The sequence below is a fragment of the Micromys minutus genome (assembly GCF_963924665.1).
Source record: "Micromys minutus genome assembly, chromosome: 1".
Classification (NCBI taxonomy): Eukaryota; Metazoa; Chordata; class Mammalia; order Rodentia; family Muridae; genus Micromys; species Micromys minutus.
In genome coordinates this window covers 46,028,936-46,051,408 of record NC_137969.1, presented here as the reverse complement: position 1 = coordinate 46,051,408, position 22,473 = coordinate 46,028,936, and the positions used below count along the sequence as shown (strand labels likewise).

The window sequence follows — 22,473 nt, the reverse complement described above, 5'->3', positions numbered from 1 at the left end:
AGAGGCTGAGTTCTTAAAAGATCTTGACTAAGGCTTAGAATAGGAAAGAAAATTTTACTTCTAAAATTAGTTGTGAGAAAATGTGAACTGGGGCTGGAAAGACAGCTTAGTGTTTTAAAAAACTGGCTGTTCTTCCGGAGGGCAGGGGTTCAGTTTCTATCGTCCATATGGTGGGTCACAATTATCTCTAACTCCAGTTCCAGAGTGATCCAACATGCCCCTCTTCTGGCATCTTCAGGCACTGCATGCATGTGAAGCAGAAAGACACATGTAGGCAAAACGTCCACGCACATAAAATAAAAAAAATAAAGAAAAATGGAAATTAAGATGGGTGCTAGTATTGCCTTTAATCCTAGTAACAGGAAAGCAGAGGCAGCTGCATCAGTTGGTTCCGGACCCACCAGGGTCAAGAAACATCCCCTGCCCAACAGCTAAACTATCATAGTCAAAAAATGAAGGATATATATCTCTTAGAAAATTTCAAGAGTCCAGAGGACATATCGTTGTTAAGAAAGATTATTTTAAGGCCAGCCTGGTATACAAAGTGAAGTCTAGGCCAGCCAAGTTACACGTTCAAACCCTTATCAAAACATAAAATAAAGCCTGTTCATCATTTATTTAAACCTATCACTATAGTACAGATCATGATTTTAAGATGCACCACTCAGAGAATATCCAATTCACTTTGTTGTGCCCTTGTCTTAACCATGAGGGACAGCTAAGAATAAGTCTTTGTAAGAGGAAAGAGAAGGCTCAAAATAGACATAAATAAAAAGGTATGTCCCCACAGATGACAAAAAGTAAAAAGACTCAGCCTAGCTTGGTAGTGCACAACTTTAATCCCTAAATTCAAGGCAGGCCTGATCTACAGAGCAAGACTCTCTACAAAGGGGGGGGGGGGGGACACGCTCAGAAATAAACACAACACAGAAATGGTCTAGTTTCCTTTCTTTTGGATATTATTGATAAACAATGCCCAAAACCATCTCAATGAAGGACAGGTTTTGTCTCATCTTAACTCTGGGGCTTGAAATCTCTCACCTGAGAAAAGACAAGACTGGATCTCAAGCAGAAACCTGGAAGCAGGAACTGAAGCAGACGCCATTAAAAAGTGTTGCTTATTAGCACACTCCCACAGCTTGCTCTGTGGGCTTCATGATAAAACACAAGGCTACCAGGCACAGTGGTCTGGGCCCTCCCAAATCAATCATTAATCAATAAAATGCCCATATTCCTGGCATCTCCAATATACTCAAGACTCCACTGCAGCTGAAACTGCACCTTCACCAATGGCTCTTTTCAAGGACTCCAAGCCTACATATATCATGGTGCCATGCCTCAGCTACTCTTCATAAACCCTTCAATTCTGGGGCTTCACTGCAACTGAGGCTACACTTAACCAACAGCCTTTCAAGATATCAAGCCTCTACTGCTTCCCATGATCCCTTTAAAAGGTAGTTTTCATGTGCCAGCACTCAAGAGGCAGAATCAGGAAGAGTTCTCTTTGAATTCCAGGCAAGCCAGGTCTACAAACGGAATTCACAAACAGGCAGGGCTTAAGAGAAAGACCCAGTCTCAGAAAAACAAAACAAAACCAAAAGCACAACTTTCATACAGCCAAAGCTGTACATGGAAGATTCTTTGTAAAGTTTACCCTTAGGTTATTCAAATGCTGATTTCTCTGCCCCCACATCTAGTTTCAGTCAAGCCAGGCCACTGTAATGCCTACACCAAGAATTTCATGTCTCAAGTTTGTGTAAACAGTTCTTACCATTTATTCTCCCTGCCTTGTCAATAACTGCTGATCACCCAAAGACTGGGCAAAATACGAAATAGGGCAGGACATTAGCCAACCAGAGGAAGAGAGAGAGGGAGAGAGGGAGATTCAGATGAGTTGGCAGGATGGAAAAATTAGAACCATTAAGAAGGAAACTGAAGATCAATAATAATATTCAAGTATCATGGGATGGGGCTGAGAGTAGCCAGATCAGCACACAAGTTTAAGGTGCACCTGTTACTGCTCAGCTACTTAGGTGCATTTTAAATAAAACTTGGTTTCTCTGTGTAGTTATTGTGGACTAACAAAGTAAAGAAATAGAGCCACTGGATTCACTATATACATTTATATTAAAAATATACATTTACAAGTTAGATTAATCAAATTCAACTCCCAACTTGAGATACAGCTTTTGCTCCTCTAAACCCTGGTTTTTATGTACTGACCCTGAAGAAATAAATACTCCCCACAATATTTCACCTCAATGATACTAGTGTCTTCTTAATCATAACTGCCTTTTCAGCACCAGCAAGCAATAGCAAGTCTCAGTAAAATGAAGGTTTCATTTCAATGGTACTGTACTATCCATCCATTCAGAGCAAATTCTTCAGCTGCAGCTGACCAGAACCACAGATGATTAATTCAAATAAATCACCACAATGCCCTAACAGAGTTTTGTTTCCCTATGAAATTCCACAAAGGCAGGTCTTCATCTGCCTTGTTCTCAACACTTATCTTCCAAGTTCCCACAGAACAAATTAAGTTTTGTGCACTAATGACTTTTCCAGCCCAAAGTTCCTAACACTTCCACAATGCTCCCAAACAATATGGTCATGGTATCAACTTTTTGTCTCAGATTATTGTATGTTGCTATGATTAAAAAAAAAAAAAAAAAAAAAAAACTGGCCAAAAGTGACTAGAGGGGAAAAAAAGAATTTTATTTAGCTTACACTTCCTGATCTACACAGTACATCATTAAGAGAAGTCAAGGCATAAAACACAACCATGACAAAAATCCAGAGGCAGGAGATGAACGGATGGTGGATTGTTCCTCCAACTTCAGGGACCCTACAGGGACAATCTCCACCTACCATGGGCTGGGCCCGCCCACATAATCATTAATCAAGAAATGTGCCGTGATCTGATGGAAGCACTTTCTGAGTTAGTTGAGGTTTCCTTTTCCCAGATGACAAGACTGTTTCAAGTGAATAAAAAAAATATTAAAATTAAAAAAATAAAAACTAACTGACATGGGCTGGAGTGATGGCTGCTTTTCCAGAGGTCCTGAGTTCTATTCCCAGCAACCACATGGTACCTCACAACCATCTGTAAGGGGATCCGATGCCCTCTTCTGGTGTGTCTGAAGACAGCTACAGTGTACTCATATAAGTAAAATAAATATTTAAAAAGAAAAAAAAAAGAACTTAACATATATTAATGAAAGAACAAATGTTATAAAACCTAATGTTTTTAATGTTATAAAACTGAGCCCTTTGAAGTTTGACATGGAACTCAATTATTAGGTCAGTTGCCTTTGTATGTGCATGGCCATCCTAAGCACCATTTAAAATAAAAAGCTCTTTAATTCTCCATAGATTATTGGTATGCCTTTTAAATAAATAGTTTATCATTTTAAACCCAATTAAAATTTTAGCAACTTATAATACATAACAGTAGTTCCAAACAGGGAACTAAAGCAATCTCTCAAAAAGAAGGACAAAGACCAACCGTTCTAGGAGAAGAGAAAAGAGCTTGACCAATCAACACTAACAGGCCTAAAAGGCAGATGGACATGAGGAGATGATGAAATAAAAACTCTTGAGGAGTTTTATATTTTTATTTCAACTTATTATTGGAAGACTAAAATTTACATAAAAAAAAACTAACAATGAAAGGTGGCTCTTAACCACTGAGCCATCTCTCCAGCCCCCACTGCCCCTCTCTGTCCGTCCTTCATTCCTTTCTTTTTTAGATAGTCTTTCTATATAATATATAACCCTTGCTGTCTAGGAACTCACTATGTAGACTAGCCTGGCCTCAAACTCAAAAAGATCCCACTGGCTCTGATCCTCCGAGTGCTGGAATTAAGGGATATGCCAGCACACCAAGCCTCCGACGCATTATTTTTTAAATAAAGATTGTCTTTCACCTATCCTGGTCAACATATTACAATGGCAAATCATGACAACTGATAATATTACACTGATTTGATAAAAATCTTTCTGTATGTTGTTTATGGGAACAGGAATCAAATCTAGGGTTCTCATAAATGCTGAGCACACTCAACTACATTGATAATATATGAAAGCTATTAACACTTTTCTCTATAAAAGTTAACAGATTTATTGGTTACCGGGTGTGGTGGCACAAGCCTTTAATCCCAGCATTTGGAGGGAAATACAAGGGATCTCTTCTGGCTCAAGGCTAGCCTGGTCTACAAAATGAGTCCAGTATAGCCGGGGCTCTATTATACAGAGAAAGCCTGTCTCCAAAAAAGAAAAAAAAGTGAATAAACAAGAGTATAAAAACACTTAATTGTTACTAAAGAATGAACATATTTAATTCACAAATAAATAAAATTATAAATATAATAAATTATAAATAAAGCTTTAACTTTTTCAGTTTGGCCATTTAGGTTTTAGCTTATATAACCACACTTCCATTTATATTTTATTTCCAAAAATAAGTTTAGCAGTTTTCATTAAAACAAATATTCCTTAAGTTATGTGTATGAGAAGTGGAAATGTAATTCATACCAAGCATAAGAGCTTGATGTTCAACACACACACACACACACACACACACACACACCAACAATTTTTTTTCAAGTACAGGTAGCTGGAGAGATGTCAAGAGTTACAAGAGAACTCCCAGCACCCACATGGTAGCTAACAACTACCTGTAACTTTAGTTACAGGGAATCCACTATCCTCTTCTGGTCTCCATGGACACTGCATCCATATGGTCCACAGTCACACATACAGGCAAACACTCATAAGCATAAAATAATCCTTTTTAAAAAAACAAGATCTCACTGGGTAGCTCTGCTGTCCTAGAACTCACTATTTAAACCCAGGTGGCCTCAAAATCAGAGATCTGCCTTCTTCTGCCATCCACGTGCTAGGATTAAAGGCCCAGTTAAATAAACCAATTTTTAAACACAGCGATAAACTGGTATTTTGTGTTTTGTTTCACTAAGCAACAGCATGCTTATAATGCACAAATGAAGTGAGAACTTACAGAGGTGAAATAATTTGCCATCATCACCAAGAACATAGATGACTATAATAAATTCAAAATTATGACTCAGATATAACTTTTCTCAGCAAATCACTTAAATTACTAAAGTTAATTTTAAATTAACATTTTATTGTTATAAAATATATTCATCTAGTCTACTCATAACGAAACCAATAATAACTCAGTCCAAAGCAATCCATCTGGTTAATACTCAAGAGATGTCAGCATCAACCTTGTATATAACTTTTAAGTACACAAAACCTACTAACTTTTACTAAAACATGCTAATTTTACTAGGAAAAAAAAATACTGTTTTAAAAAAAAAAAAGCACTGGGTCTGGAGTGATGGCTCAGTGGTTAAAGCACAGGCTGCTCTTCCAGAGGTCCTGAGTTCAATTCCCAGCAACCAAATGGTAGCTCACAACCATTGATAATGGAATCCCATGTCTTCTGGTGTGCCTGAACACAGATACGGTGTACTCATACATAAAATAAATAAATCTTTAAAAAAAAAAAATCACTGTAGCGGGGGTGGGGGGGTTATACAGATATACTGTGTGTGCCCTCACACACATGTGTGCATGCATGTACTGGTGCCATGACACATGTGAAAGCTAGTTCTCTCCTTCCGCCATACATGTCCCTGAGTTGAACTGAGGTTATCAGACTTGGTAGCAGAAGACAATCCACTGAACCATCTCTCTGCCCCACTTTAAACATTTTCCAAACTCATAAAAAGTTTATGAAGAGTAGTTCAAATTGGGCAAGCACACAAATGAAAAGGTATTTTGTGGGGAGTTGAGAATATACATAAGTGTAAGAACATTTATGCATATACAAGGCCTTAAATTCAAATTTCATCTATAGCTCAGTGGTACAGCCCAGAAGCTGCTAAGTTTGAACATCAGTTCTGTAAAAAACACTGTTTGCCACTACCAAATAAAATCACACAGAGACATAAGTTTACAGTCTTTTTCATAGTGATTATATTAACAACTATAATCCTTGAGTTTTAGTCTGTATATTCTCAGCTGATCTAATGTGCATAATAGATGGGAAATTATCAAATGTCTTCAAAATATCTACTACAACAATAAAAAAGTTTTTTTTAAATTAAGTTTGCTATAAGCTTTTAGCTATTCCATAAACATTTTCTTATCTTGCTGAGCAGTGCTGGTTCTCACCTTTAATCCCATTTGGTCTACAGAGAGAGTTCACAGCCAGGGCTACAGAGAAAGAAACTGCCTCAAAGAAAACAAATTCTCTTATCTCTCAAAATAATTCCTTCTCAAAATTTTAGTGACTCTCCTTAAGAATGAGGGAAAGGTAGAAGAAAGAAATCGATTTTTATGCTGTTTAAAAACTATCAAAATCACGCCCACGATTAAGAAAAAGGTAAAATGATTAAAGATTAATAAACTTATCATTTAATACAAAAAAAGTAATAAAACATCCTAAAGGAAATCTAATGACAAGTCATGGCAGTTTATAAAATCCATCAAGTAAGTCTGTAAAATCCTAAACTGCATACCTCTGAGTCCAGGAATTGATATAAGCAAATATTTTGAGTGTGTGTTCCTTTCTGAGCTGCAGTCCATCACCACCTTCTATATCTGATACTGAAATACAAGGATAAAGGTATTAATAAATGTTAAACAAATATTAAAGCCAATGCTACTTAAAAATAAAGCTTAGATACACAAATGCAAACATCAATTAATTCTTTTGCTTTTATTACTGAAATAAAATCTTCGGTTACTGACTGTATTTAGTTGCTTTCTATTTCTGTGATAAAGACTGTGACCAAAAGTAACTTAGAGAAGAAAGGATTTATTCTGCCTTAAAGGTTACAGTTTATCATCAGAGGAAAACGGCTAAAAAACTAAACAGGCCATAGATAAAGGCAGCTTACTGGCTTGCTCCTTATTGCTTGCTCAACCTGATTTCTTGGTTTTTGTTTGGTTTAGATTACTTGTGTTGGTTTGTCTTCGTTTTGTTTTTGTTTTGTTTTTTTTTTTTTTTTTTTTTTTTTTGAGTTTTGGGTTTTTCTTTTTTGGGAGGAAGGGGAGGCAAGGGGACAATGAAGGTAAGTCTCTTCTCTGTTCTAGGCCAGCTAGAGCTACATAATGAAATCCTATCAAAAAAGTAAAGATATGCTTAGCTTTAATGAAAGTATTTTTATAATTTATTGGAATATATATAGATATGTTTATGTGTGTGACCCTGTACAGGCATATGCTTACGTGCAAGCAGGATCCCTGGAACTAGTTACAGCTGGTTGGAAGCCATCTTGTGGGTGCTGGGAACTGAACCCAGTTCCTCTGCAAGAGTACTAGTTTCTCTACACCACTGGTCCACCTCATCAACCCAAATGAAATACTTTAACAACTAATTCTAATCTTGCTCCTAATGCCTATGAATTGCCTATCTAAGCCAAATCACTATGCAAGTACACATAGCCTGAGATCATTCTTTTTACTTTATCATTCCATACTCCTGATTTTAATCTTTTCTCAGACTATAGATATGAGCTACGAAACTCTTGTAATGCTGGGCAGGAAACCACAGTTCCTAGCAAGCCATATATTCATGAGGGTCAATAACACAGTATATAGCTAATGAACTTTTTGGCAGGTTTTATTTATTGAATGCAAGTTTCATTTACATTTCCAATTTGCTATATGTTTTGTTGTTGGGTTTTTGTTTGTCTTTTCCAGAACAACTTTCTCTGTGTAATGGCCCTGACTATCCTGGAACCTGATTTATAGACCAGGCTAGCAATGAACTGACAGCAATAAGATCCTCCTGGTTCTGGGATTAAAGGCATGCCAATGTACTACCATGCCTAGCTGAGGTTTTATTGTGGAGGGGAGTTGTCTTTGGTTTTTTTGGTCGTGCTTTTTTCTGTGTGGGGAGAAGGTATACTTATTTTGTGCCGGAGGGGGTTGTCAGAAAACAACATGCAGAAATTTGTTCTCTCCATCTATCATATGGGTTCCAAACATCAAAAGCAAGTTATCAGATTTAACATCAAGTACCTTATCCAGCTAAGCCATCTTCAAGTCCTAACATTTCTTCTTTAAATGACTGTGTAATACAGTTTCAATACAAATTTCAATTCAACACAAATTTCAGGTTTCCAAAATGGGAGAGTGGAACAGCAATCTAAAACTGTATTTGCCAATTAATACTATTCCAAAAGCATTATCAAATAAAGCTTCAAAATCAAAGGAGCTAAAGCAACGGTTCTCACCCTTTCTACATTGTAATGCAGTTCCTCATGTTGTGGGGCAACAGCCATACAACTATTTCACTGCTACTTCTTAACTGTAAATTTGCTACTGTGGTGAATCATAATATAAATATCTGCTATGCAGGATACACAAAATACATAGGGGTCAAAGGACACAGGAAATGGCTCAGCCATTGAGAGCCCTGGCAGCTTCTCCCAAAAAACAAGGTTCAATTCTCAGTACCCATATGAGTCTCTAATTCCAGTTTCAGGTGATCCAATGTGCTACTTCAACCCCCACAGACACTGCATGTAAGTTGTGCCCATACATGCAGGCAAAAATACCCATTCTCATAAAATAATAAAATAAGCATTTTCAAAAGTTTCACAACTACTTAAGTACCAACTCAGTATTCTTCATTACTCCCAAAACTCAAAGATTTAAATTGGATTATTAACATTTTCTCAATGTTAATCTCAGACCAATAACAAACTCAGTATTCTGTATCTAAAAAGAAAATATCAGATTTTAAAATAATGGTGGAGATTTTTACGGGTTGAACATGTGATATTTTTAAGAAGTTAAAAGCTGGGAGTGGGAGGTGTGAGCTGAAGAAATGGCTCCATGGTTAAGAACACTTGCTGCTCTTCCAGTGTGCTACAATTTGGCTTTCAACATACAGGTCAGGCAGCTCATAACCACCTTTACCTCCAACTTTATCAGATCCAATTCCCTCTTGTGGCTTCCAGGGCACCAGAAAACAAATTTGTACACACATACACATAAACAAATAAACAAGCAGAATTTTTTAATGGAGCTGACAAGATGCTCATCGAGTAGTAACTATTGTCACCAACCCCTGAATCCTGACTTTAATCTTCAGAACCCACATGGTAGAACTACCCTGTAAGCAAATTGTCTGTCCTCCAGACATGCTCCATGGCATGCACACACACACACACACACACACACACACACACACACGAAATTTAATTTTTTAAATAGTTTGATTTTTTTTAAAACGTTTTTAAAACTCAAAATTTAAATTCTAAATAATTAGGAAAAGTTCTGATTTGGGTCTTAGTGATATCACTCTCCATTTCTTCACCAAACTAGAAATTAGTGTTTCACTTAATGTATGATTTATCTTGCTATTGGGGGAACTCACCATGGAAGAGAAAACAGGAACAAAATACCATTTGAATTAAATAACATTCTGTGGGCCACATCATATATGACTTTACCAAACAGTGAAGTGTCCCATTACTTTCTTACTTTGAATACAACTCCAAAGTCCCTATTGCTATCATAGCACAGAAGTGTAGGCCAATAATCACAACACTTGCACGGCTGAGACAAGATAATCTTGAGTTTAAGACCTTTGACAGATGTTGGAGGCTGGAGGCTGAATGAAGAGCAGTGTGGAGAGATGGCCCAGTGATTAAGAGCTGCTTTTAAGGGTTGCCCTTCCAGAAGATCCAGGTTCAATTCTAATTGGGTTTAATTCTAAGCACCTATATAGTGGCTCACAACCATTTGTAATTCCATTTACAGGGGATCCAATATCCTCTTACTGGTCTCTGTGGACAACAAGCTAAGCTTGTACATGGTGCAGACATGTTTGCAGGTAAAATGCCCATACATATAAAATAAAATAGTCATAAAATAAATGTAAAGGAAAGGACAGGCTGGAGAGTTAGCCCAGCAGTTAAAGAGAATTGGAGAGAACTTGGTTTGATTCCCAGCACTCTTATGGTAGCTCATAATTATCAGTAACTCAAGTTCCAGGGGATCGTCTTCTGACCTCTGGAGGCACCAGGCCTGTATGCAGGGAAAACATTCATACACACAGATTTTTTTTTTTTTAAAGAAAAGAAAGATCACAGGACTGTTTTGGTTATAGTATGACCAAATAATAGAAAATTATATTGAGACTATAAAGGGTATGATTTAACTGGCTAGTGATGAGGAAAAGGTGCTGATATTTTTTCCTCTTTTTGTCAGCAGTCTTATTATGTAGTTCAGGCTAGCCTTGAACTCACAATCTCAGACTCCCTAGTTTTCTACTGCTGGGATGACAGGCATATGCCACAACATCCAGCCTTAATCTGTATGTTATAAACATCATTACAAGTCACGTAGCACTTTTAGGCTATTTTGGGTTACAAGAGCCCCTGTCCAGATGGATGGATGGATGGATGGATGGATACAGATATGGTAGTTTGGAAATAATTCAGTGGAAAAGAACAATTGATGTATAAGCATGAGGATCTAAATTGAAGTACCCAGGCATGGCCACACAGGCTTCTAACCTCAACATAGTAGAGCTGAGACAAGCAAATATTGGGAGCTCACTTGCTAGCTAAAACCTCAAGCTTCAGGTTCAGTGAAAGATCCTATCTCAATGGAATAAAACAGAAAATAGAGGAAGACATCTAATTTCTTCCTTTGCCTTTACATGCCCACTAACACACTTAACACCCCCATATACACAGGAGTGAAAGAGCACACACACTGTACATAAACTTTTTTTAAGGGGAGCTGTAGCTCCATGGTAGAACATCTGCCTAGCACGTACACAGCCTGAATTCAATCTACAGCCCAGAAAAAAGGAGGGGAAAGTAGCCGAGTTAAAGGGCTGGATGTGTGTTTAACGACAGAGTGATTCCTTAGTATGCACAAGGCCCTGTAATCAATTACCAGCACCACAAAATAAGTTATATTAGAGGGATAGGTATAGCTCAGTGATGGAATGGAAACCTTGAGTTCATCTCTATCATCAAAAATAAACAATCTAGAGCAACATATAAGACTTAGTTAAATTAAGAAGCCTGAGTTAAAACAGAGAGAATGGATTAAGAATTAAGAATCAAGGGTTGGAGAGGTGGCTCTTCTAGAGGTCCTGAGTTCAATTCCAAGCAATCGTATGTGGCTCACAACCATTTGTAATGAGATCTGATGCCCTCTTCTGGTATGTCCGAAGACAGCAGTGCACTCACATACATAAAATAAATACATCTTTTTTTAAAAAAAGAGAGAGGAAGAGACAAAGAATTAAGAGAGAATTAACCAGCCAGGCTATGGTGGCACAAGCCTTTAGTCATAGCACTCAGGAGGCAGAGGCAGGCAGAGCTCTTTAGTTTGAGTCCAGCCTGGTCTACAAAATTAGTTCAAGGATAGCCAAGGCTAGAAGGGGAAAACCTGCACTGACCCCCTCCCCCTCTAAAAAAAAAGTAAGAATTAAGATATGCCTCAGTTCATCAAGTAAAAGTGCTTGCTGTCAATTCTAATTACCAGAGCGTAATCACTAGAACCAGAATAGATATGGGAGAGAACCAAACACTGGAAGCTGTCTTACTTCCTCACATGGACACATGAACACACACCAACATAGGCTCGCACACACATATGCACACAACAATAAACAAATAAATAAATTTTTTAACTTATTTACTTTTTAGGTTTTTTTTCAAGACAGGATTTTACTGTGTAGCCCTGGCTGTTCCAACTCTGTAGACCAGGAACTCACTCTTTAGACCAGACTGGCCTCAAATTCATCTGCCTCTGCCTCTTGAATGCTGAAATTGAAGGCATGCATCACCACTGCCCGAAACCAAAAAACAAGTAAACTCTGAGAAAGGAAATGGAAAAAAAACCCTTGTTTCAGTGCTGTTGAGAGTACAACCACAGACAGCCATTACAGAACTCAGAATAGAGACTCATGAAAAAATTAAAAGTAGATGTGACCCATAGATACCATTCCTGGGCATATACATAACCAGAAGGGCTTTATATCCTACCACAGAGATACCTGCACATTTATTTTTATTTTTTGTTTTGTTTTGGTTTTGTCCAGCAAGGTCTAACTACTTAGTCCTGGCTGTCCTGGAATTTGATATACAGACAAGGCTGGTCTCAAATATAGAGATCCACCTGCCTCTGACTCCTGAGTGCCAGGATTAAAGGTGTGTACCACACCTAGCCCAATCCACATTTATCACTGTTCTCTCTTCACAACAAGAAAATGGAATTAATCTACACATCCTACCTCTTTCTCTCTCTCTCTCTCTCTCTCTCTCTCTCTCTCTCTCTCTCTCACACACACACACACACACACACACACACACACACCAGGTCCCTCCCCACGTGCGATCTCCCTTACCGGGTCCCGCCCAACGTGCGATCTCCCTGCCATCCCTCCACGTGGGGTCTCCCGCAATCTCTCCACTCTCTCCCACGTGGGGGAGAAATGCACTGCTATATATGCCTAAGAGACTTGTGTTGCTACCTGATTGGTGCATCCTCCAGTAGCTCAATTACGTGCCCCGAGATTGGGCTGTGACTTATGTGGTTGCCAAGTAACACGAGGGGAAAGGTTTTTGTAGGCTGAGTAATGGGTGGGAAGCTGGCGCCATTTATTGGCGCCAACGGTTTCCTACATAAAATACCATATATGTGTTGGAATTTGAACTCAGGACCCCTGAAAAAGGTAACCAATGCTCATAACTTCTGTGCCATCCTTCCAGCCCTGAAAATATAATTTATCAACATGCCAATCATAAATCTAGGTAACCACACATCTTGAAATGCTTAATAAATTTAGGATACAAGCAGGAGGTGGTGTCACACACCTTTTATTCCAGCACATGGAAAGCAGAGGCAGGCAGATCTCTGAATTTGAAGGTACAGAGTTAAATTCCAAGACAGTCAGGCTACACAGAGAAATCCTGTCTCTATACCTATACCACCTACACCACCTACACCATCACCACCACTCCTAGCTTTCTCTTTCTGAACAAATGCTAATAAAACTAGACATAGCAATTAATGCCTATAAATCCCAGCACACAGAAACAGAGAGGCTGCCATGGAAATTTGAAGCTGCCTAAGATAGCTAATACCAGTCTCTAAACAAAAATAATATAAAACATGCATTAATTTATAGTTATGCCGCATTTAAAAACAAACCTATAAACATAAACATATAACTTTTTTAAAGATGAATAAACTTTTATTTACTTCCAAAGAGGAAAAACTTGGTATTTACCCAAGACTGCTGAAACCATTATTTCCACAGTGAAGGTGTTTGATTTACTATAAACCTTTAACTAGCTTCAAGGAAGTTCAAGGTCCTCCTCGAGTACATATAAAGTTTGAGACTAGCCTGTGTTACAGAAGACCTTGTTACAAATAAAGTCTTCAAAATTAAAATAAAAACTGAAAACTCTTCAAATAGCATATAGAAATACTTAAAATTTTGTGACTAGTGTTCACAGCACTAGAACTATAGTTTTAAAAGTCAGCAATCTAACCAAGCATACTAATATACATCTTTAATCCCAGCACTTGGGAGGCAGAGGAAAGCAAAGCACTCTTGGGGCCAGTCTGATCTGCATACACAGTTCCAACTAGCCATGGCAACAACTGACCAATCTCCAAGTCAGCAAGAAGGCTCAACAAATAAAAATGATTACACCAAACCTGACAACAGAAATTCAATGTCTGATACCTAAAGGAAAAGTCTCAAAACTGGTTGACTCTGACCTCCATATGTAGACTATGTCACATATACACAGAAATGCCAATCTTCTAGGAGCCCTAACTATATTTACTTGCACATAAAAATAATCAGTATATGTTATATAAGTTTTCATAGAAGATTGCAAAAAATATTGTCTGTATAACTGCAAAAATATTATCTGGGGTCTGAAGAGATGACTCTGCAGGTAAGAGCACTTGCCACTTTCTAAGAGGATCCAAGTCACTTCCAAACATCCACATGTCAGCTCACAATAGCCTGCAACTCCATTTGCAGTGGATCTGAACCCTGCCTGACTTCTGCTGACTGCTGTACACATTAGGTATACATACATACATACATACATACATACATACATGCATGCATGCATGCATGCATACATACATACATACATACATATATTCAGGCACTATATATATGCATATATACATACATATAAAATACAATTTTTAAAAGAAAATGTCATCTGTAGCTATTTTAAATTATATTAAATTTTATTAGCAGAGCACTCTATCATCCAAGCACCAGAAAAGTAAAGCAGGAGAATAGCTGTGAGTGAGATCAGTCAGGGCTAATGAGTTCTGGTCAAATCTAGATAAAAGTTAATCTTTGTCTCAACAAACACACACCACAAACACACACACAAACACACACACACACACACACACACACACACACACACACACAGATTCCCAGCAACCACATAGTGGCTCACAACCACCTGTAATGGAATCCAATGCCCTCTTCTGGTGTGCATGAGAACAGCATACTCATATACATTAAAAGAATAAATAAATAAATAAATAAATAAATAAATAAATGAATGAATAAATAAATAAATAAATAAATAAATATAAATTAGGGCTTGAGAGATGGCTCAGTGGTTAAGAGCACTGGCTGCTCTTCCAGAGGTCCTGAGTTCAAAAATCCCAGCAACCACATGGTGGCTCGCAACGACCTGTAATGAGATCTGATGCCCTCTTCTGGTGTGTCTGAAGACAGCTTCAGTATATTTACATATAATAAATAAATAAATCTTTAAATATATATATATATATACATATATAAAGCAAGAAACTAAACAAAAACTAGACCTCTTGAAGCAAATACAGCAAAGCAAGAAACAGTCTGTGACCTAGTGGTAGACCATGGTCCAGAGAGACATCATTGCGACACAGTAAAGGGGTAAAGAAACAAAGGAGTTCTGATGAGGTAGGATCCTCTAAGACTCCAAACAAGATCTAGCTTCCCAGTGAATGACTAACAGCCACTGTTTTAACCAGAACACAAAGTGTTGGATGTCAAGAAGAACCTAGGACATTTTCTTGATTGGTTAGGGTTATCATTTTCTGACTAACCTAAGAACTGAAGGAAGAGCTTGACAAGTTTTATTAGAATAGCCCCAAACTAAAATATACGAATTGTAGTCCTAGCCTAGCAACAGCCAACCATCTCATCAAATGCAGATATTCTTCTTAAAATTCCCATAAAATGAATAAAAATTGTTCTTACATGTCTAATACAGCATCCTCAATGACAGAGAATCATCCCTTGGTAACTGTGATATCAGCATGTAAAAAAAGACACTACATCCCTCAAAGTGTTCCCATTTCCCCACTACTTGCTTCCTAGGAGAGGATGTTCTTCTCTTCCTGTTCCTTTGCTGAATAAAAATGCAACATAAAAGTTCTGATAGTTTTTTAAGAAATAGGGATTGTGAAAGAGCTCACACTGCTCGTGGTTCCTGAGTAACAAGCCCCCCCCCCCCCCCACGGCACTTCTGTGGCTGTAACTTTCCAGCTGCCAGGGGGTCCAAGGCTGGTTCACTATTCAGGTACAAAGTTCAGAGACAAGTTACCTGGATAAATGAGAAAAGCTTTTACCAAACACTTGTTTGAGATGTGCTAATGTGCAAGGTGGCTTCAAGTCAATTCTACACGTGCTTCTCTAAACTGGGGATATCAGAATTGACCTGTTATTATCATTATTACAGGAAAAGCTAAAGCTGCTCTCAACACACAATGTAGCCTGGAATTTCCTGCTTCCACCTACCAAGTGCTGGGATTACAGAGGTTCATTATAAAGCCCAATTTATGTCCTGGGATTACAAAGGTTCATTATAAAGCCCAATTTATGTGGTACTAGGAACCAAACTCAGGACTCCACATGCGTCAGACTTGCATTATGAGCTAGCATACATCCTAAATACTACCTTTTCTAAAACTATATACATTTGTATCATGTGTGTGCACAGAATCCCCTAAAACTGCAATTATAAATGTCTGTGAGCTACACAATGTAGATACTGGAAAATAAGCTCCAGTCCCCTCTGAGAGCAGCAATCAATCATTCTTAACCACTGAGCCATCTCTTCCTACCATTTTGTTATTATTGTTGTTATTTACATGTATTTGTTGTGTGTGGCAACTATGTCAAAGTCAGAAGACTATTTGCAGAAGTTTGTTTTCTCTAAACAAACCAAGTAGGTTTCACAAATCAGATTCAGATAGGCAGGCATGACAGCAAATACTTTTCTGGCTGAGCCATCTCACTGGGCCCCAATAATATTGCTTTAAAAAAGTTTTTTTTTAGCTGAGGTGAGGGTAAACACCTTTAACACCAGCACTCAGGAGACAAGAGACAACCAGATCAATTCCAGAATACCCAAGGCTACGCTGAAAACCAGGTCTCAAAATAAATAGGTAAGTAGGTAGGCAGACAGACAGGCACTTAAACACCCATGTGTGTGTGTGTGTCTGTGTGTGTTTAATATATATGAATGCTGTGGGGGTTTTTTTAAATGTATGAGTGTTTGGTCTACATGTACATATATTCCACACATATGCTACATGTGTCTGGTGCCTCCAGAAGTCCAAAGATGACATCAGATCCCCTGTAACTAGAGTTAAAGATGTTTATGAGCCTCCATGTAATTATAATCAGTGTTCATTTGAGACAATGTTGATACTTTCCTACATTAATATACAATATAATTTACAGTGCTTCATCATTTGCTATTCTGACTACAGCTGACCATGGTAGCTCATGGCTGTTACCTATCCCTTAGGAGGCTGAAGCAGAACTGTTTGAGGCTAGCCTAGGATAACTACAAAGTAATATCTAAGGTCCAAATACAAATAATTGATATCTGGCTGGAAATTGTGAATAATTGTATCTGTTAGCCAGTGTTTCAAATATTAGTTGGTTAAGGAAGTTTTAACTTAGGATTTGCTGAGTTAAAAAATCCATAATCAGGGCTGGAAAGATGGCTCATCAGTTAAGAGCACTGATTGCTCTTTCAGAGATCCTGAGTTCAAGTCCCACCATGGTGGCTCACAATCATCTGTAATGACATCTGATGCCCTCCTCTCATGTGTCTGAAGACAGCTACAGTGTACTTATATAAAAATTAATCTAAAAAAAAAAAAAAAACCCATAATCAGGGCTGGAGAGATGGCTCACCAGTTAAGAGCACCAACTGTTCTTCCAGAGGTCCTGAGTTCAATTCCCAGCACCCACATGGTGGCTCACAACCATCTATAATAGGATCCAATACCCTCTTCTGGTGTGTCTGAAGACAGCTACAGTGTACTCACATACATGCAATAAATAAAAAATCTTTTAAAAAATATCCATAATCAAGACTGAGAGCCCTGTATAATACAAGCACTTGGTAGTATAAGTCAAGAATATTATGGGGCTGGAGAGATGGTTCAGCAGTTAAGAGCACTGACTGCTCTTCCAGGGGTCCCGAGTTCAATTCCCAGCAACCACATGGTGGTTCACAACCATGGGATCCTGATGCCCTCTTCTGGTGTGTCTGAAGACAGATACAGTGTACTCAGATAAATCAAAAAAGAAAAGAATATTACAAGTTCCAGGTCAGCCTAGACTAAAAAGCAAGATACTGTCATTCCCTCACCCTAGCTTCCTCCCCAAATAAAAAGCACAGTTGTTCACGAATGTAAGACCAACTCTTGAGAGGCTGAGTCAAGAGAACCAGAAAAGAGTTCCCTCAAACTGTCAGAAAACAGAATGGGGTAAATACCCAATAGTTTAGTCCTTATTTTAGGATCCTTAGCCTGATTCCAAACTTTAATAGGTCTTTCACCTGTAGGTAAATTTAGTGCATAGTTACATAATGTTTCCATGGTAAGAATTTACAGTTTGAGAACCTCTACAGGACTACAGGTACAACTGATAATACTGTAGCTAAACATGGATGACAATGTAAACTGTTTTGAAAATATTACTGATCACTATTTTCTTGTTAGACATACTGCATTCTGACAGATTTGTTTGCCTGGTTTCAAGACAAGGTTTCACTGTGCCCTGTTTGACCTCAAACTCAGGATCTTGCCTCAGCCTTCCAAACACAGACATGTATGCCTCACAGTGCTTTGCTCTCTGACCATTTTGTTGTCTTTACTATACTAATTGTATGTCTGTGTAGTATATTCTCAGAAGTGTCTGATCCTCTGATTCTCTCCAGCTGTGAGCTACCCTAACTCTTCCAATCTCAAGAGTTCTCTTTTCCTTAATAAATTTGCATTTGAGCCCCTTAATAATAAACAAATTGCCACTACACATCTTTAACAGTAGCATTCAAAAGACAGAGGCATGTGTATCTCTATGAATTAAGCCAGCCTGGTCAACACTGTTAATCCCAGGAGTCAGTGCCAGAAAGAGAAAGATCCTGTCTCAAAAAAGAACCAGAAAAATTAAAAAACAAAACAAACAAACAAAAAAAAAACACCACATGGTTTGAAGAATTTAATTCTGAAATTCGAATCAAGGTTGAATACTCATCTTTGCACAACTAATAGGGAAGAAAAAGATAGTCAATGCATAATTACCAAGTGAAATTACAAGAAAACATATAACCCGCTTCAATTTAAAAAGCTCATTCTCTAGAACTCTGACTCTAAGGGATCTAATGCTCTTTCTGACCTCAGAGGGCACAAGGCATGCATCTGGTACACTCATGCACATAAAACGAAACTTAAAAATCTAAAAAAACTGATTTTCTTTATTATTTTTGTTGGAGGAAGATACCATTCTAAGGGGTTGAAGCCAGAGACTCACACTCACCCACACCAGACAAACACTATACCACTGAGCTGTATGCCTAGCACTCTTTTTGAGATGGTGACTCACTAGCTCAGGCTGGCCTTGAACTCATCCTGTAGCTCAGAAAGATCCTTGACCTTCTGATCCCTCTGCCTCAGCTTCCTGAGTAGTTTGGGATTATAAACAAGCCTGGAGCACCAGACCAGGCTAAGTCAACAAGTTTTAGTCAAGGGTAACCACCATGCTCCCCTCATGAAGCCACATCCATCTTGTGCACTGGCAAACATTACCACTGAAGTATCATCTGTCTTGTTCTCAGAGAGAGGTTAGGATTATACTTGAGGTACAAAAACAGCACAATGAAAATACTGTTTTGAAACAAGGTCTCACTACATGTAAAAACATTTGAGACAACTACAGTGGTTTAAAAAATAAAGAAAAAACTGAAGAGATAAGTACCTTTGGAAACCTGTGACTTACAGTTTCAAGATAGTCTTAAATTCCAGATAATCTTAAATAGTACCTTAATTACTAACTTACGTTCCTGTAAGAAAAGTGTGGACCCAGGGGCTGGAGAGATGGCTCAGTGGTTAAGAGCACTGACTGCTCTTCCAGAGGTCCTGAGTTCAAATCCTGCCAACAACATGGTGGCTCACAACCATCTGTAATGAGATCTGATGCCCTCTTCTGCTGTGTCTGAAGACAGCTTCAGTGTACTTATATAAGTAAAATAAATTAATCTTTAAAAAAAGAAAAGGAAGCAAAGGAAGTGTGGATCCTGGAATAAATTCACTCAAATCCACAGGCTTACTTTACCTCCTGAGCAATCTCACCCGCCCTTAAAAACAGTATCTTTATCACCAAAAGTCATCTCTTCTCAAATAAATTTTCTTTAGATACTACGTTTACAACATTCCTAGTTGGGCTTAAAATAATGTTTTAAATCACACCCTAAGGGGGCTGGAAAGATGGCTCAGTGTGGCTAAGAGCACTTGCTACTCTTCCAGAAGACCTGGGTTTGGTTCTGAGCACCTCCATGGGACAGCTCACAATTGTCTGTAACTCCAGCTCCAACGGATCTGATGCCTACTTGGGCAGCTGCACTAACACTAATATCTCCATAAACAGACACACACACCTACATAATCTTAAAATCATTTCTCCCAAATTATTTTTCCTAATACACACTAAATAAAGCTATTTTCAAGTTGCAGAACAAAGTCAGAATCATCAATGTATTTCTAAGACACAAAATGTTTTACTAAAATAAGTGCTAAGGAACTGTGTTTATCATATCACTTGTACCAAGAATGAAATTTCTGTCAAAATAGGAATAACCTTAAAATACTAGTAATATATATGACACAATATGGGAAAATGCAGTTTGGATATATACAAACACCTACTTTAATATGTCAGGAAATAAATACATACCTGAAAATAAATTACAAACCTTTTAGCCATTAAAGTGAAATTCAAGGACATACTAAAGTAAAAATTAAAAAACCAAAAGGGAATTAGTCAAAATCGACTATTTAAATGAATGAATTGAAAGGGATAAGTAGTTTGGAAATATGTCAAAATATTACACTGAATATAAAAAAATTCCAATACCTCAAATGAACATTTCTCACAAATCAAGTATGTGTAAATTATCTTTTCATCTAATCCACCTCTTCCAACCTACGCCTCTGGGCCCGTAAGTAGCTGACCTGCGATATCCCTCGTTCTTTAAGCAGAAATGCAATCTTGCAAGGCCAAAAATAAAATACGTAACATAATAATAAAGAAAAAGAGTAAGGCCTCTCATTTTCAGAAACAGGCCATGACAATTCGGGGTGGCTGTCGTTGGTACAGAGATCTCCTTATAATAGATTTCACTACTTAAACGACGAACGATACTAAAGGAATACTATCGCTTTTATTTTTAATTAAGGTAAGACGGTTCCAATCATCACTATTGCAGTTCATTTTCTGCTATTTGAGGGCTGGCAGATGGGCTGAATACACCCACACACCCTCAAGGGAAGGGGAAAAAAATCACCACCCTTCTCCCAGGGACTTTAATGAAAATTATCAGGTAAGCGAGGCCTCCCAGGCACGCTGGAAATCAAAGAGGGCGGCCCTGAGGCTCGGACTGCGGAGCAAAGCCTCGTCCTCCGACCCCACCTCCCTACACCTTCTTCGCGGGGGGAAAGGGGCGGAAGGGCTCATTAGTGCCTTCATTAATTGACACCTGTAATGAGGAAACTTTCCGAGACCGCCCAGGCCCGACCCGGCCCCGGCGGCGCCGCGGCCTCTCGGGCGCCCAGGTAACCCGGCGGCCTGGGCCCGAGGCGCCGCGACCGCCCCGCCACCACGCACCTTCCCAAGCACACAGGCCCGTTCGCCCGGCCGGCCCGGACGCCGCGGCCCGCAGGCCGCGGGAGGCAGGCAAGGCTGGAGAGCAGCCCGGGGACCCCCAAACCGTGCACCCCGGCAGGTCCCCTACCCGGCCACTTACTTTCATTTAACACCTCCACCAGGTCTGCGCAGTTCTCGCACATCGTTCGGCCGCCGCCCCCCCCTCCCCCGCTTAGGATCGCACTGACTGATCCCGACCGGCGGGGGGGAGGGGACAGAGGCAGGGGAGGGGGCCGGCCTGCCGGCGGGGCGGAGAAGCGACGAGGGCGGGCGGCGGCGAGGACGCGGCGGGGAGCCGCGGGTGGGGGAGGGGGCCGGCGGGCCCGGGAGCGGGCGGGGGCGAGGAGGAGGGTGAGGGAGGTGCAGGCCTCAGGGGCGCCGAGGCGCGGGCGGCGGGGGAAGGGGGAAGGACGGGGGAGGGAAGAGGGAGGGGTGGGTGGGGAGAGAAGCAGCAGAGTCACTTCACCACCGACCAGACGCCGCGGCCACCGCCGCCGCCGCCGCCGCCATTTTAATGGAGCGCTCGGGCTGCGCTCGGCTCTTTCCGCCCAGGCGAAGGAGCCGAAGAGAGGCGCCTCGCGCTCTCATTCCTCCGCCCTCCTGCTCCCCCGCCCTCCGCCTCTCTCCGCACACACACCGCACGCCCTGCCCGAGCCGCTGGCCGCCCTCCCTTTCCTCTTCCGTCCAGCCTCCCCGCCCTCGGTCCACCCCCTGTGCGCGCTCGCCCACCCCGCCCAGCCCGGATCTCTGTCAGCGGCCGGAAGGGAAGCGCGCCGCCCGCTGCCGCGGGGGGAGTCGGGTGAGTGGAAGATGGCGGAGGCTGCGGGCGGGTCGCGGCGACGCGGCCTCTCCCGCCCCGGCTGGCTTCGAGCTCCGGGGAGGGTCGGCCAGAGCTGGGAAGGGTGGCCCGCCCTGCCCCCTGCCGCAGCGCGTCACCCTCTCGCCCCCCGCTGCCCCTAGGGGAAGCGGCGAAGTTTGCCTGTCCTTCGGGTACTTGGAGGGTGGAGGCCGCCGCGGGTCAGCGGATGCGGCACGCGGCTCGCTCCCCACCTGGCTTCGTGAGAATGGAACAACCCAGGGCGCGTCTTAACCTGAATCCCAGCTTATCGCAGTCGGGCGGTTCTGTAAGGCTCATGTGTCCTCAGCAGTGAGACACCTTGACAGGGATAGAAATGGCGCGGTTGAGAAGCCATGACATCTCGTTTTTTACG

The 22,473-nt window shown here is 40.3% G+C and overlaps 1 protein-coding gene across 3 annotated transcripts in view; it reads right to left on the bottom strand.

Moving 5' to 3' along the window:
• USP34 (ubiquitin specific peptidase 34) overlaps positions 1 to 21,425 on the bottom strand; it is a 181,468-nt gene extending 160,043 nt beyond the window's left edge. For all 3 annotated transcript variants that reach the window (XM_080920351.1, XM_080920352.1, XM_080920353.1), the window contains exons 1-2: positions 21,363 to 21,425; positions 6,549 to 6,636 (exon numbers count right to left, since the gene is read on the bottom strand). In XM_080920351.1, the coding sequence (XP_080776477.1) occupies positions 6,549 to 6,636; positions 21,363 to 21,405 (131 nt within the window). In that variant the 5' untranslated portion in view covers positions 21,406 to 21,425. The remainder of the gene's footprint in view (positions 1 to 6,548; positions 6,637 to 21,362) is intronic.
• Positions 21,426 to 22,473: the final 1,048 nt, after the last annotated feature.